At 47.4% G+C, this 17,817-nt stretch overlaps 1 protein-coding gene across 1 annotated transcript in view; it reads right to left on the bottom strand.

The window, feature by feature from the left end:
* The window catches only part of SMC3 (structural maintenance of chromosomes 3), a 71,003-nt gene extending 53,761 nt beyond the window's left edge, over positions 1-17,242 (bottom strand). Inside the window, exons 1-2 of the mRNA XM_075935490.1 lie at positions 16,973-17,242; positions 1,739-1,814 (exon numbers count right to left, since the gene is read on the bottom strand). Of these exons, the coding sequence (XP_075791605.1) occupies positions 1,739-1,814; positions 16,973-16,987 (91 nt within the window). The 5' untranslated portion in view covers positions 16,988-17,242. The remainder of the gene's footprint in view (positions 1-1,738; positions 1,815-16,972) is intronic.
* Positions 17,243-17,817: the final 575 nt, after the last annotated feature.

Below are 17,817 nucleotides of genomic sequence, written 5' to 3' on the forward strand. Positions count from 1 at the left end.
CATAATGAAAATTCAACAACAACTAGAACACAAAAAAACAAATTCAGAGTATTTAAGAAAAAAATCTTTTCCATTAAACAACTAGACACTGAATAATTAAATAAAATGGGTTAGTGAAATCTAGACCAAACTGATGGGGAAACCACCACACAACTCTTAGAGAACCACATATTCCTATTTAAAATGTAACAAAGGGAAATGCAAACCAACTCAGATTTACAACTTAGCCAAGTTAAGACATTCCGAACACAAAAGGACAAACATGCTATGGAAGGTTTATTTTGAAACACCTGAGGAGTTTGATAATGTGTATTAGTTTATCATTCAGTACAAGTGACTGGTTGTATAGAAAAAACACTACTAAAGTAGAACACTTGATTATCAGGTCACAATTTATACAGCTAAATGAAAACAATTAACAGTTAAGAATGCAGTTTAATTATTTGCAACAGAACACTGAGAAATGATCTATTGCAAATAATTACATTTTAGTTACAAGTTGGAAACAATCAGAACAAGTTATTATTTTCCTAATTTTTGACAACAGATGGTATCCTTCAATGTTTTCTAAGAACAAATTGTGTAAATAATGACCCCTCTTTTATAACTGGGTACAATATATGCAGTTCTTAAGGATCGTTTGTATTTTTCAACATGTGTACATATTAGAGAAGTTTGAGTGTAAACAACTAATCATTTAACAGGTGCTTATCGGTTAATGGTGCCAGTTACACTAAGTGAAGCCTCCTCCCTGGGAGCTGGGCAGGCAAGGGCTTCCCACTCCACTCCTAGGGAGAAGGCGTCTCTGCTCGCTTCCCTCCCAAGAGTCAGGCTGGCAAGGGCTGGTGGTCCCACTCCTGTGAAGGCTTCACTGAGGGCTCTGCTTTATACATCTAAGCTTTCTACTGCAGAGCCTGCAACACGGGTAACCATATAACCACTGTGAAGGCCAAAACTCAGAAATTAGATTTTAAAAGCATGAGAAAAATAACTGGAGGAAAGAGAAACGAGGCCCAGCAGCTGCTTTCCTTCGCAGCGTTGGGGGGGGGGGGGGGGGGGGAGGACAAGCAGGAAGCCTTCCTGGGGCTTCCTGCAGCATACACGGGCCAGATCGGGTGGCTAGTGGGGCGCATTTTGCCCAGTCCTGAGTTAAAGGGTTACCCTAACACACGATATTTAATATCCCTAGTATATATGAATTCACTCAGCTCTTTACACATACAATTAAATTACCAAATGCTCATTTCTGCTAGATTTTTCATGTTGGTATATATTCACACTTAAACCATTAAACATTATTTGACAACAATATTACTACCCATTTTTCTTTCAAATTTGTCAGTTTTAAAGGATAGCCCTGATTCTTTGACAAACTCCATGCACATAAACCCCTGTGTCCGTGTGGAGCTTCACTGACTAAAATGGAGCACTTTATAGGTAATGGGTCCACCTACACCTCATTGCAAGATTGGAGGAAATGAAAAAGTGGTCATTACGGCAAAATTAAAACTGAATTAACTATATATCATGATTCTATTTTCTTCAAGTAAAAAGGGTCCTATAATCCATCAGTGACATTACTGGAGAGAACAGATCCAAAATTTAATCAATATATACACAATTGCCTCTGAAATCTGAATGGCTATCAAAAATCATGAAGACCACTAACTTAACCTTTGATCAAAAATAATGAGGTAACGCTAGTTGATATAGTAAAATGTATACAAGAAGAACTTACCAATGACATTGTGTTTTGAACTGAAGGGATCTACAATAGTCTGATCTCTGTAGCTTCGAAAGCCCTGGATGATAACCTGATGGGTAAACAGATTATATAAACTTCAAAAATCAAGGAAATTAAGTTAGTTATTTTTTTAAAGATGTACAAGATTTTAAATTTTTAACTCAAATTAATAGGTTTCTGGGCAGGAAGCAGGAGCTGGCTGAGGGTGGGGAGCTTGGTGAAAAGCGAGGTGCAAGGAACAGGCAGGGGGTGGGTGGTCTGGGGAGCAGAGGTCTGGTGCACTAGTGCCAGTGCCAACTCGACCCGCTGTGAGGAATGAGAACCCAAACTTCACAGGACGGATCCTGCTCATGGGCTGTTGGCTCCCCATCCCTGATTTACATTAACCTTTTTGTGAAAAATCCATACACTACCGCTTACTATTTACATAGAATAGTGACAGAGATGCAGCCGTGTTAGTCTGGTCTAGCTGAAACAAAAGACAGGACTATGCAGCACTTTAAAGACTAACAAGATGGTTTATTAGTTGATGAGCTTTCTTGGGCCAGACCCACTTCCTCAGATCTTCTACTATTTACATAGTTCAACTATATTCCAGACAGGAAGAGAAAAATCCACAAGGTGTAATAGTTAACTCAAACTAAGGACTTAGTTCGAGTTAACGTTTGACTGCCGCGTGTAGCATCCCGGGCTTCATTTGCAACTTCGAATACCTACATTAGCCTCCCTAGTTAGAGCTAGGGGGCTAGTGTAGACATACCCAAGGGGAATCCAGGGACTACTTTACCCCCCAACAGGGCCGGCAGCCTCAGCCTCAGCCTGGCCACTGGCCTTAAACACACTACACCTGCCAGTCTGGCTGCCTCCCCACAAAGCATCCCAACAAGCAGGGTGCCTGTCCTGCTTCCCTGTACTAGGTGTTTCTTGGCCTACCATGTGGAATCTTTCCATAGAGATCATCACCCATGGGTCTGTGTAAGTATCATCCCTCAGGGCAATATGACTGGACAGTAGAGATGTCATCAAAAGTGTTTTTTTGGTAAATGTCTAACCACTGAATTTTTCAGCAGATACACATTTTCATGTGGAGGGGGGAGACTTAAAAACCAGCTCTCAATGAGCACCAGCTTATACCTGCCCCTGCCACCTCTATATCAGAGGCGGGCAGAGGGAAGCAGGGAACTTCACAGGAGCCAGCATATGTGGGGAGCCAGTTTAAAAGTCAGTCCCCCACAGGCACCAGCTCCTACCTCCCCCGCTTGCTGCACGGGGGAGTTGTAGTCATTAGGATTAACCGATAGCCCAGGCTTATTGGTTAATCATGTACATGACTACATGCTAACATCCCTACTGGACAGACAATCCTCCTTGCTGCTAGTGCAAAAACCCCTCTAGGCAAGCGTGTTAATAATGACTTTACCCATTTAAGATGGTGCTGGCTCCCAGTGACCTCTCACGAGAATTGCCCCTTTCTGGTTACCATAGTCATCTCTTGCCAGCCCAATAGGCATCTCTGCTGCAGGAGAATCTGTTCAAGACTCACACGCAGGCCCAGAGTAGGGCTTCTAACAGCTGACTATCACCCAGAAGGAGGTAGGTGAATGAGGGAGGGTTAACAGTAAGTTTAATACTTAGAGGTTAGCCATTTAACCATTTAATATTTTACACCCCTAGTAGAAGCAGTATTCTGTTTAGTGGTCTAACTCCTGTGGATGAAAGAAACAAGTTTTTGAGCTGCATAGAACAGTACTTCATATCTGGAAAAGGTACTCAGATTATTTAGTATAAGTAGTTAACATATACTGCAAAGGACCATTCAAGGTGAAGTGGAGTATTAACACCCTGGCAATCATAGGACAAAAAAGGAGGTTAATAGACTACTGATTATTGTAATAAGCCATAAATCCAGTGTCTTTATTAAGGCCATCAGTGTCTACTAGAGAGTTATGAATTGAAGCTCCCAGGCTCATCTTTTCAAGATTCTGTGCAGATTTCCTTTGAGAATGAGAACTGAGAGGTTAGATATGGAGCAATCATTTTGTCAAAAACATTTGCCGATAGGAGACAAGGTGCTTTTTGTCTTATTTTTATGAGAGAGTTCATTCAAGAGCGTACAGACTCTCTGCTTTCTCCCACATCGTTGTTACGGGGGCATTTAGTGCCCTGGATGAATATTGCCACACGCAGCAATAAGCATGTGCAGGACTCATGGATCTTGAAAGGTGTATAATGTGGGATAGTAATCATTGCAGCAGTGTAGATATGGCTGCAGGTTTTATATCTGTTGTTCTGAAGGGTCTAAGGCTGCTCTGATTTGGTGGGTCCTAGTTTGTGGGCCACTTGCTTCTGAAGATGAGCTTGGCAAGATGGGGGGGGTTCTCTGAAGGCACTAATCCGTATGGATTCAAGTGTAGAGTGACAACTAGGAGTGCGCAGTCAGAGGAATTTTTCCCCTGTATTGAAGCAGGTTCTTGTTGGGTATCTGAGTAGCCCATTACATGATATGATGTACTTTTCTGGTGGAATATCCTTGTTTCGTGACAAGTTTTAATGTGTATTATATACTTTCTTCTTGGAGCTTATTCTGTGGCATCTCAGAGCCAAGGTGTAAATGACAAATATGCATCAGAAATAATCCCATAGAATCTGTGTTAACTGCTTATCCTAAATATGTTGCATCTTGTGTTAAGCCGTGACACTCTGGGCTTGTCTGTGCTGGCCCACTACTTTAGCAAAGGCTGCACCTGAGGCAGTTGCATTGATTTAGCGTGTCTGGTGAAAACACGGTAAGTTGATGGGAGAGCACTCTCTCACTGACGTCAGTATTCCATCTCCCCAAGAAGCAGAAGCTAAGCTGGCAGCAGACCATCTCCCATCAACACAATGTACAGTAAACTTCCGATAATCCAGCACCTTTAGGACCCAGGGGATGCCGGACTATCGGAAGGGGGGGCTATGAGGGGTCTGGAGAGGGATGGGAGGGGATGCCACCCCAGACCCCTCATAGCCCCCTCTTACGATAGTCCGGCTCTGCCCCAGGCATCCCTGATTCAGCCGCTGCTGGTCAGTTTCAGCAGCAGCTGAATCGGGGATGCCTGCAATAGAGCAGCTGGGGTGCTGTCGGGTTGGTCCCGCAGCGCCGAGGGGCAGCGCTACGGCACCAACCCAGCAGCACTCCAGCTGCTCTTGGGGACGCCTGGGGCAGACCAGCTGGAGTGCTGCCGGGTTGGTCCCGCAGCGCCAAAGGACGGCGCTGCGGGACCAACCCGGCAGGACCCCAGCTGCTCTGCCCCAGGCTTCCTGGAATCAGCCGCTGATCTGTTTCAGCAGCCGCTGACTTGGGGACCCCTGGGGCAGAGCAGCTGGGATCCTGCCTGGTTGGTCCCGCAGCACCGAGGGGTGGCGCTACGAGACCAACCCCGCAGCACCCCAGCTGCTCTGCCCCAGGCATCCAGAGCTGCCCCAGGAGTGGGGATTCAAAGCAGCTGGGGTCCTGCCGGGTTGGTCCCGCAGCGCCGTCCTTTGGCGCTACGAGACCAACCCGGCAGCACCCCAGCTGCTCTGCTCCCGGCTTCCCCGATTCAGCTGCTGGTCAGTTTCAGCAGCAGCTGAATGGGGGAAGCCTGTCCAGCTGCCCCAGCACTTCCGGGTTCCTGATGGTGCCGGATCATCAGGAGTCCCGGAGCACTGGATGCCGGACTAATGGAGTTTTACTGTAGTGTGGACTAGAGATGTGAAAAAGTAATTATGTGCACAGTTAACTGATGAACACACCGGCTCCCAGGGAATTGACTGCCACCCCGCATATAACCACTGCCCACTCCCACCTCTGAAGCAGCTCCTGGCTGATACAGAGGCAGCAGCATGGGAGAGAGGGAAGCAGGTGGGAGCCAGTACGCACGGGAAGCTGGCTTTTAAGATGGCTCTCCACGCACACCAGCTCCCACTGAGCCATCTAACCCCCCTCCCTGCTGCCTCTAAATCAGAAGTTCTATGCGAGGGAGGGGGGCAGATGGCTCCCTTCTGCTGCCCCTCAATACAGAGGCAGTGGGGGACGGGGGGGGGAAGAAGGTGGCTAACGCATGTAAACATGTAACCAAAACAAATGCATTTTAACATCCCTAATTCTTACTGCTGAAGTAAGGAAGAAAAACAGATTATACAGCAGACTTCCGATAATCCGGAACCTATGGGACCGAAGTGGTGCCGGATTATCAGATATGCCTCACTATCAGGAGGTACTAGAAGATGGTTATTTATATACTGTATACATTATATACTGTATATAAAGTGTTCCTAACCTTTTTTATTATACATACTGCAGGCATGTCCAAAGTCCGGCCCGCGGTCGGATTTAATACGGCCCCCCGCTTCTCCTGGCTCCCCGGTGCTTTTTTCAACTGGCGCGCGCAGCGCGCCGCTTCGGGCCGCCGCGGTCCCAGACCCTGCCCCTGCACTCCGCTTTGGGGCTGAGAGTGTGGGGACAGCCCCCGCTTCCTCCCCCTCTCCTGGCTCCCCGGCGCTCCTCTGAACTGGCGCCGCTTCTGGCTGCGCCGCCGCCATCCATGGCGGCCGCTGCGGTCCTAAAGTCTGCCCTGTAGGGCACGTCCACAGCCCCACTCTCCCGCTTGGCTGCGGGTTCGCCCTGCCCCCGGGCCGCCGTGAGGCCAGCGTGCCCTGCGCTCTCCGCCCGCCTCTGACCCTGCAGGCCCTCTACCTTGGGGCTGAGAGTGCAGGGACGGACTCCACAGCTGCTGAGATCAGGGACGGACTCCGCAGCTGCTCAATCTCAGTATCTGTGATTGGCCCTGCGCACTGTCAGCTTTCTGGCGGGCTCAGGCACGTGGAGCTGCCGGAGGTCATCATTAGACACTTTGCCACAAACAGCCACAAAGGCAAGAGAATTCTTGTTGGGCAGTGTATTAGTGCAGTGTATTACTTGGGCAATGTATTAAACCTCTGGCACTGCGCTCACATTATCCCTTCCCCTTCTGGTCAATTTAAAAAAATGGCGACTGTAAATAAGAGAAGGAAAGTTGACAGTGAGGGCCACCGCTTCCAGGACAGGTGGAAAGTGGAATATTTCTTCACTGAAATACAGAATCACTGTGTTTGTCTGATATGCCAAGCGACTGTGGCTGTTTATAAGGAATTTAATGTCAAGAGACACTACCAGTCGAGACATAGCACATACGACAAGCTTACAGGGCACGACCGCAGTGAAAAGTTGAAGCAACTTGAAGCTGTTTTAATGTCACAACAGAAATTTTTCATAAGAGCCCGTGAGTCAAATGAAAATGCCACAAGGGCGAGCTATGAGGTGGCAACGTTAATTGCTAAAAATTGCAAATCTTTTGCTGAGGGTGACTTTATCAAAGAATGCGTTATGAAAATTGTTGAGAATATCTGTCCCGAGAAGAAGCAAGAGTTTGCCAACATTTGCCTGGCTCGTAACACTGTAGCACGGAGAATTGAAGAGATTTCATCAGATATTAAGAGACAGTTGACATCCAAAGGAGTGGATTTTGATTTCTTTTCAATAGCCTGTGATGAAAGCACGGATCTATCTGACACAGCTCAGTTGCTGATTTTTATGAGAGGGGTGGACGATGAAATGAATGTGACTGAAGAGCTACTTGACCTCCAGAGCCTTACGGACCAAACAAGAGGAAAAGATTTATTTGTTTCTGTTAGTTCCGCCACAGATGACATGAAACTGCCTTGGAACAAAGTTACTGGGATTATTACTGATGGGGCACCTGCCATGGTTGGTGAACGAAGTGGATTATCAACCCTAATCTGTAACAAGGTGATCGAAGAAGGAGGCAAAGCTATTAAAACTCCATTGTATCATTCATCAACAAGTTCTCTGTGCTAAACATCTCAAATATGATCATGTTATGAAACCGGTGCTAAAGACTATTAATTTTATTCGCTCTAAAGCCCTGTGCCACCGCCAGTTTAAACAGTTTCTACTGGACATCCAGGCTGAATACGAAGATGTTTTATATCACAACGATGTAAGATGGCTCAGTCGGGGGTCTGCACTGCAGCGTTTCTACTCTCTCAGAAAGGAAATCGGAGAATTCTTGGAAACAAAGGGACAACCAATGCGAGAACTATCTGATCCTATTTGGCTGGCTGATTTGGGGTTTCTAGTTGACATAAAGCATCTGAATGTACTGAACACGAGTCTTCAGGGGAAAGATGCAGCGGTGAACCAGCTTTATTCACACCTCAAAGCCTTTGGGACAAAGCTGCAACTTTTCATAAGGCAGTTGTCACAAACACAGCCCAATACCATACATTTTTCAGCGTTGCAGGAAATAATGAACAGTTTTCCACAGGACAATATCAGTGCGCAAACGAGCAGGTATGCAGCAGACATCGCATCTCTGGCTGGTGAGTTTAAACGGCGCTTTCAGGATTTTGCAGCTATTGAAAAGGAGATCAGCCTTTTCTCCTCTCCATTCTCTGTTGACCCCGATGATGCTCCAGATCAGCTGCAGCTCGAGCTCATTGAACTGCATTGTGACAGCGAGTTACGCAATCGTCACCAACAGCTCTCTCTTGTGAACTTTTACCGCCAACTGGATAAGAGCCGGTTTCAAGAGATTCGAACATTGGCTAAGAAAATGCTGAGCTTGTTTGGCTCAACATATATGTGTGAGAAGACATTCTCTGCTATGAACTTTAACAAGAACCGCGTGAGGACAAGACTAAGTGACTCTCACCTGCGTGACATTTTGCGCATCAAAACCACTGCCTTTGAACCAGACCTAGCCTATGTGCTGCAGTCCAGATCTCAGTTTCACCCTTCACATTAGTGTAGGCAAGTTTTTTTTTCAATTGAGATGAATACATTGTAAAATCTCAGTTAATGTCAGTTGGTCTAAATCAGTTATAAATATATTTGGACACAACATGTATAGTTGGTGTTATGTTCCTGTTCATATTTTTTTAACTTAAAAGTTGATAATATGTAATGTACTTTACAATGTTCCTGACATATATTTCAGCTGCCTGGATTTTTTTTTCCATCTGGCCTTCAGATATGAAAGGCAGAGTGATTTAACACTTGTTTAGATTTGTCATCCATGTGACAAAATGAAAAGTATGCCGTTTGCAATAAACTTTGCATAACAGTTAATTTGCATTTAATTTTAATGGTTCAAAGAATGTCAGGCAAAATGGTCGGCCCTCACGCATGTTCACTTCATCAAATCTGGCCCTCTTTGAAAAAAGTTTGGACACCCCTGACATACTGTATACAGTATACTGTAGTTTTTAGTTTTTTTAAGCCTTTTTTTTACCCTTTTTGCTCAGTTCAACTGCTGCTACCTTGTGACTCATTTTTTGCCAAAGCTCACTCACTAGGCTCTTGCCATTTTGATGCTGGACTATCAGGAGCACCGGGCTATTGGATGCCAGACTACTGGAGTTTTACTGTACAAGCAAAACTGCTTGTAAAAAAATAGTTTTGTTGGAATCTTCCTTTCCAGTATTCTGACCCCAGTAGCCACCTGTATTTATTCAAAATTGACAAAAAACACCTATTCTGGGACTTACATACAATCACTAAAACCATACATAAACTCACTAGGTTAAAAAGATTAGGAAAATCCTCTCAAACTACCAACACAATCTTTTCTTCTACTACAAAAGCTCCATTCAGATTCTACCCCTAAAAAATCCTGACAAAACAGGAATAATAAATGCTAGGAAACAGTAGGCAATGACTACGTCACATTCTCAACTGACGCAACCAACTAAGTTTAAATATCAAGCTAAGATTCACCCAGCTACTAAGACATCATAGCCAGTATTTCCTTATTAGCGGCACCATACAAAATGAGAATAAGAAAGTTAACAGACTGGAACCGTCACACAAGAGATGCCCCAGGGAAGATAGGAAATAGCTTAGTACAGTGGTCTCCAACCTTTTTACACCCAAGATCAGTTCTTAAATGTCAGGGCAAGCCAAAAGCTACCCCATCCCTTCCCCAAGACCTCACACCTTCCTTGAGGCCCTGCCCTCTCTGTTCCCCTTGTCTCCATAATTTGCTGTCCCCCAGCCCTTACTCACTCTCACTGGGTTGAGATAGGAGGTATGGACTTTGGGTTGGGAATGAGAGATTTCGATGTGGGAAGTGGTGAGAGGCGCAAGCTCTGGGAGGGAATTTGGGTGCAGGAGGAGGTGGAGAAGGGGATCCTGGCTCAGGAAGGGGGCTCCAGGCTGAAGAGCATTGGGGTCAGGTGGAGGGTTGGGATGCTGAGCAAGCCACAGGCTTGTGGATATGAGGGTGCAGGCGTTTGTATTGGGGTGTGTGATGGGCTCAGGGCAGGGTGATTGGGAGTATGATGGGCTCAGGACACAGATTTGCAGTCTGGGAGTGTTGTGACAGGAGTGTTGTGACAGAAGACTGGGAATGTGGGGGTGCAGGAGTTTGGGGATGTGAGAGGCTCAGGACAGGGGGTTCTGGTGCATGATAGGCTCAGGGTTGGGGTCAGGGAGAGGGGTGCAGGAGTGTTATGCTGCAGCCAAATTGGGGCTTGGCCCAAATTGGGGGCTTGTTGGCCAGGATTCATTTTTAAATAAAATTTCTCAAATACTCAATGTTTAAGCATTGTCTTTATTTATGAGAAGGATGGGGAATCTGTTTTGAGTCAGAGGTCACTGACCCACAGAAAAATCAGTTGGAGACCACACAAGTGAGTTCCAAATAAAACCCCAACCCTTCCAAAGCCCCTCAAGCCTCTCTGATGTGGCCCCAACTGAGACACCACAGTCCCCTGGCACTCCAGCATCATGGGGGGAGAAGAATAGGTAGGACTGAGGCTCAAGACCTCAGGCAAGATTAACTATTCTGGGGTTCAAAGGTGAACTATTCTGGAATTTATGGGCCCCTCTACAAACTGAGGTGGGACCAAAAATGAGGGATCCTGTGTGCAGGACAGGGCTGCTACTGAGTGGGATGGAAGTGCAGAATCTTAGTGGAAAACAGAGTACAGGAGCAAGCTGGGGGTAGGCGTCTGGCCAGGAAGGAAGGGGCAGGAGCAGGTTGCTAGTGGGTGTCTGACCAGGGCAGGATGCTAGCGGGGGCAGGGGAGAGGTGGGAGTCTGGCCAGGGGCAGGCGCAAGGTACTGGTGGGGATTTGAGGCAGGGTGCTGGTAGGACCCTGCGCAGGGTGCTGGGTACTCAAGGAGGACTAGGCAGGGAGAGGGTGCTGTTGGGGTATCTGGGCAGGGGGCAGGAACAGCTCGGCTGGTACCTAAGGATCCGGCAGCGCGTGCTGCTCCTCCCCTCCCCAAAACAGCCAGTGCACTTCCTAACAAGTCAGATCTGGTGCGCAGCCAGGGACTTCCTTCCCCAAGCTGCTTGCCTTCCTGCTGCGCAAGAGGAGAGGAGAGTTTCCTGCAGCTGCATGCCAGCTCTGACTTCTCAGGAAGCACGCCTGCTGTTTTGGGGGGGGAGGGGAGGGAGGAACAGCGTGCACGCTTCCTGAGAAGTCAGAGCTAGCACACAGCCCGGGACTTCTCCTCCACCTCCCATCCTCGGCACAGGAAAGAATGCAGGCAGGCAGCACGGGGAAGAAAGTCCCCAGCTGTATGCCAGACCCGGCTTTTCAGGAAGCACGCTGGCTGTTTGGAGGAGGGGAGAAGCCATCCGCATGCTTCCTGAAATGCTGGATCTGGCGCACAGCTGTGGGACTTCCCTCCCCATGCTGCAGGAAGCCAGCGCTACCTCCATTTTCTTAGGAGGTAGTGCCAGCGTGGGCTCCTTCTTGGGGGTGAGAATGGGGAGCAGGGGAAGAACACCTTGTGATCAACTGGTCATGCCCCCAAAATCGACCAGTCAATCGCGATCGACGGGTTGGTGACCAAGGGCTTAGTACTAACCACTTTGGGCCCTCTCAAAAAGAAAAGAATGTAGCCACTAAACATCTCACTTACCTTAGACTGTTATCAAGTGAATCAACAGTACCTCATGGTCAACAGTTGCAAAGGTGATAGATAGGATTTTTTACAGGATTACTGGTCCAGTGGATAGAAGAAAAGGAGCAGATGTGATATAACTTGATTTCAGTTAGGCTTCTGACCAAGCTCCACATGATATTCTCATAAATGAGCTGAGGAAATGTGGCCTAGATGAAATTACTATAAGAGGTGTACAACTGGTTGAAAGTAAGGATGTAAACAAGTAGTTGAGTACACGATTAACCAATAAACCTAGGCTTATCCGTTAATCTTCTCAACTACTGGCATTCACCTGCCTTGCTGCCTCTGTATCAGAGGCAAGGTGGGGAGGGGGGAGCCAGAGCTGGTGGGGAGCTGGCTTAAAAGTCAGTTCCCCCCCCGCACTAGCTCCGTGGTGCTGTCTGCCTCCCACCTGCCCCGCTGCAGCAGCAGCATAGAGGAGAGAGAGAAGAGTGGGGACAGAGGAAGCTGCCACGAAGCAGCCTCTGCCCACTGTGGGCCCAGACTTGCTATGGGCAGAGGCTGCTTCGTGTTCATGGGAGGAGGGCGGTCTGAGCTCCCCGCGGACAGAGGCTGCTTCACATCCCGCAGAACAGCTTGCCGCAAACAAAGGCTGGTCTCTGGCAGCAGCCTCTGTTTGTAGGGAATCCCAGCTCCCCGCAGACGGGCTGCTGCCGACGGACCAGCCTCTGTCTGCGGCCAGCCTGGGTCACACAAAACAGAGGCGGCTTCACAGCAGCCCACACACCCTGCAGCAGCAGCAGCCTCTGTCCATGGGGAGCTGGGACTCCCACATACAGGAGCTGCTGCCACCTTCCACTACTGCCACTGACACAGGAAGGACTAAAGAACAGTTGACTAACCGATAAGAATTCATGCAGTTACTCAACTATTCTGTTGCGCACTAACTAACATCTCTAGTTGAAAGATGATACTCAGAGAAGTTATCAATAAGAACGGCCACACTGAGGTCAGACCAAAGGTCCATCTAGCCCAGTATCCTGTCTCCCGACAGTGGCCAATACCAGAAGACCCAGAAGGAGGGATCACAACAGGTAATCCTCATGTGATCCCTCCCGTCACCTACCTCCAGAAAAACAGAGACCAGGGATACCCTTCCTACCCATCCTGGCTCAGAGTCACTGATGGACCTAACCTCCATGAATCAATCTAGCTCTTTTTTGAACCTCGTTAAAGTTCTAGCCTTCACCGCATCCTCTGGCAAGGAGTTCCACAGGGTTGACTGTGTGATGAGTGAAGAAAAATTTCCTTTTGTTTTAAACCTGATGCCCATTAGTTTCATATAGTGGCCCCTAGTTCTTATATTATGGGAACAAGTAAATAACTTTTCCTTATTCACTTTTTCCATACCAGTCATGATTTTATAGACCTCTATCATATCCCCCCTTAGTCTCCTCTTTTCTAAGCTGAAGAATCCAACTCTTTTTAATCTCCCTTCATATGGGACCCATTCCAAACTCCTAATCATTTTTGTTGCCCTTTTCTGAAGTTTTTCCAGTGCCAATATATCTTTTTTGAGATGAAGTGACTATATCTGTACACAGTATTCAAGATGTGGGTGTAGCATGGTTTTATAAAGAGACAATAAGATATTTTCTGTCTTATTCTCTATCCCTTTTTTAATGACTCCTAACATTCTATTTGCTTTTTTGACTGCCGCTGCACACTGAGTGGATGTTTTCATAGAACTATCCACAATGACTCCAAGATCTTTCTCTTGAGTAGTTGTAGCCAAATTAGTTCCCATTATATTGTATATATAGTTGGGATTATTTTTTCCAACATGCATTACTTTACAGTTATCAACATTAAATTTCGTTTGCCATTTTGTTGCCCAATCACTTAGTTTGATGAGATCTTTTGATGCTCTTCGCAGTCTGCTTTGGTCTTAACTATCTTGAGCAGTTTGGTATCATCTGCAAATTTTGCCACCTCACTGTTCACCCCACTCCTTTCTCTAGATCATTTATAAATAAGTTGAATAGGATGGGTCTCAGGACAGACCCTTCAGGGACCCCACTAATTACCTCTCACCACTCAGAAAATTTACCATTTATTCCTACCCTTTGTTTCCTGTCTTTTAACCAATTATCAATTCACAAAAGGACATTCCCTCTTATACCATGACAACTTACTTAACTTAAGAGCCTTTGGTGAGGGACCTTGTCAAAGGTTTTCTGGAAATCTAAGTATACTGTATCCACTGGATCCCACTTGCCCACGTTTGTTGACCCCCTCAAAACTCTAGGAGATTAGCAAGGCATGATTTCCCTTTACAGAAACAATGTTGACTTTCCCCCAACAAATTATATTCATACATGTGTCTGAGAATTTTATTCTTTACTATACTTTCAACTAATTTGCCCAGTACTGACGATTGCCAGGATCACCTCTAGAGCCCTTTTTAAATATTGGCGTCACATTAGCTATCTTCCAATCATTTGGTATGGAAGCCGATTTAAAGGATAGTTACAAACCACAGCTAATAGTTCCGCAATTTCCCATTTAAGTTTTTTCAGAACTCTTGGGTGTATACCATCTGGTCCCGGTGACTTGTTACTGTTAATGGTTTTGTTTCAACCGGGAAGGGTATATATAGTAGGGCCCCAGAAGGGACCTGCATCCAGTATAATATTTATTATAATTATAATTATTATTCCAGTAATAAACTTGAATAATGGAGTGAAGGGTATGCTTATAAAATGACGACAAGATGGGAGGGGTTGAAAACACTGTGCAAAATAGGATTAGCATTCAAAACAACCTTGAATACGTATTAAATTGATCTGAAATCAACAATATAAAATTCCATAAAGACAAGAGCAAAACATTATACGTGTGCATTTGATTTTTCCTACTTAATTACAAACTATGAAGTAACTGACGGGGTAGCAGTACTACTGAAAAGGATCTGGGATTACAGGAAAGTACAAACTGATCATCAGTCAATGTGATTCAGTTGCAAAAAAAAGGCTAATATTCTGTTTTGTATTAACAAAAGAGCTGTATTCAAAACCCAGAAGGCAATTGTCCTGCTCTACTTGGCACTACAAGGCCTCAGCTGGAGTACTGTGTCCAATTCTGGGTACTTAGGGAAAATGTAGATAAACTGGAGATAAAATCCAAAGGAGAGCAAAATACTGACAAAAGGTTTAGAAAGCATGACCTATGAGGAAAAGTTTTAAAAACTTCAGTCTTGAGAACAGAAAACTACCAGAAAGTCTTGATAACAGTTTTCAAGTATGTTATACAGCACTGTTATAAAGAAGGAGGATCAATAGATCTCCTACTTTCAGAGGTCATGGAGAAGTAGTAATGAGCTTAATTTGCAGCCAGGAAGATTTGAGGTTAAAACTAAGAAAAAGTAACCATATAAATCAGGGGTGTCCAAACTTTTTTCAAAGAGGGCCAGATTTGATGAAGTGAACATGCGTGAGGGCCGACCATTTTGCCTGACATTCTTTGAACCATTAAAATTAAATGCAAATTAACTATTTTATGCAAAGTTTATTGCAAACAGCATACTTTTCATTTCGTCACATGGATGACAAATCTAAACAGGTGTTAAATCACTCTGCCTTTCATATCTGAAGGCCAGATGAAAAAAAAATCCAAGAAGCTGAAATATATGTCAGGAACATTGTAAAGTACATTACATATTATTGGTAATAAAGGTTGTCTGTCAACTTTTAAGTTCAAAAAATATGAACAGGAACATAACACCAAGTATACATGTTGTGTCCAAATATATTTATAACTGATTTAGACCAACTGACATTAACTGAGATTTTACAATGTATTCATCTCAATACATATGGATTAGTTGGGGGCCATAAAAGATAGATATTGCCAAATTACCTGTGGGGCCGTATTAAACCGGAACACGGGCCGCAATTGGCCCGCGGGCCGGACTTTGGACATGCCTGACATAAATAGTTAAGATCTGAAATAGGCTTCCAAGAGAGGCTGTGAAATCTACAGGAGGTTTTTAAGAGCAGCTGGACAAACCTGTCAAGGATGGTCTATGTTACTTGGTCTTGTCTCAGCCCAAGGAGCTGAATCTGATGACATCTCAAGGTTTCTTAAGTCTTCATTCATTGCCAGAAAAAGAGTCCAACAGAAATCATGGCAGTCTGTGTCACACTCAATTTTATTTAGTTTGGTTTCAGAACTAAGGACTCCAGATTTTGTTGGATATAACTAGTAAACAAATCTCCTCCCTCTCCCCCAAAAAATAATATTGCCCGGTCTCAAATAACTGAAGAATTTCTCAGAACAGATGGTTTTAATGCAAAACGGCCTCTAAACAGTTCTTCTGAAACAATCAGGTTTAGCTTGCCCTCCAGAATGGTGGATTTGACAAATATCAACAATGCTCTAGCACCTCTTAAGGGCTTTCAGACACGAGCAATTTTGGCCCACAAATCACCAGACCCTCACAGAGTGACACTCAAGTACATAACACTTAGCTCCCATGTGTAGTACAGATTTGTTAAGACAGTTAAAATGAGCAGCGAGTATATATCGCTTTAAAAAAAAAACCTTTCCCCTTAGTCTAGCATAGTTTGGAAAAATTATGCCAAGCCAGACATCCAGCGATTTTTGAGTCATCTGAAAACTTCAAGAGAAAGACAGAGACTGGCGAACGAAAAGCGATTTGCCATCCAGACGGGTGCCCTGGGCACTCTACGGGGGCGTTACAAACACGCGGTCGCTCTTGCGCCCTGGGAGGAGAGTCCCGCCACCGCCACGCTCCGACCCTGAGACCCGCTGCCTCGCTCGGCGGTCCAGCCCGGGTTCTGTTCCCGCTGACCCCGGGCGCCAACACGCGCCGCCTCTCCGCTCCCTCGCGGGCACGGGGCTGCAGGCCTGCCAGGCTCCCCCACACCTGGGCCAGCGAGCACCCTCCGAGCGCCGGGGGGGGTGTTATTTACACAGTCGGGGGGGGCTGAGCTCTGCCCCCCCCCACTTCCCTGCCCCCAGGGGCTGAGGACGTTGCCCGCTGCAGCCCCCCCGCCCCGAGCAGGGATGCAGCAGGCTCTGCAGGAAGCCAAGCGGCGGCAGAAGGGAGCCTCCCTCAGGGCAGGGCCTGGAGCCGCTCTGCGCTGCCAACGAGCCCCCGAAGTGGGGGGCCCAGAGCCGAGCCGAGCCGCTCCCCCCCCCTCAGTGGGGCCTGCGCCCCACAGCGCCCGGCTGCCCTCTCCCCGCGCGGCCCGGCCTCGCCCTACCTGCTTGATGTACATGTCTCCGGAGGATGGGGCCGCCCGCCTGGCTCCCCGAGGCCTCCCCCTCCTCGCGCCGCGGCAGCCGGAGCCCGCTCGTCGGCCCGCACACAAACAAAATGGCGGCGGAACCGCCCCCCCCCTCCCGTCGGAGCGGCCCACTCGGGATCTGAGGCGGGGGTAGGCCCTCGGGGAGCAGCGCAGGGAAAAGCTGGAGGGGGAAGACACCGCCCGCTAAAGGCTGCGCGCCGTCCCCGCCCGCCGCGAGGGAGCCAACGAGCGCGCACGTTCAGTCCCGCGCCTAGCCGCCTCCCCCCGCCCCCCCCATCACGGCTGCGACAGGTGGTTCCGCCCGCTAGGGGGCGGATTGGGCGCCAAAGGCAAGTGCGCCGGGACCAAGGGAGGGAAGGCGGGAGCCAAGAGACAGGGGAGTGTGTGGGCGTGTCCCCAGGGGGCGCTATAGGATGTGGATGGTAGGGGGTTGGCTGCAGGAGGATCCCCCAGAGGGCGCTATGGGAAGGGGTAATAGGGGTTGGCTGCAGGAGGATCCCTAGGGGGCGCTATGGGAAGGAGTGGTAGGGGGTTGGCTGCAGGATGATCCCCAGGGGGCGCTATGGGAAGGGGTGGTAGAGGTTGACTGCAGGAAGATCCCCAGGGGGCGCTATGGGAAGGGGTGGTAGGGGGTTGGCTGCAGGAGGATCCCTACGGGGCGCTATGGGAAGGGATGGTAGGAGGTTGGCTGCAGGAGGATCCCTAGGGGGCGCTATGGGAAGAGTTAGTAGGGGGTTCGCTGCAGGAGGATCCCTAGGGGGCGCTATAGGAAGGGTTAGTAGGGGGTTGGCTGCAGGAGG

The sequence above is a fragment of the Pelodiscus sinensis genome, chromosome 8 (genome assembly GCF_049634645.1).
Source record: "Pelodiscus sinensis isolate JC-2024 chromosome 8, ASM4963464v1, whole genome shotgun sequence".
Taxonomy (NCBI): Eukaryota; Metazoa; Chordata; order Testudines; family Trionychidae; genus Pelodiscus; species Pelodiscus sinensis.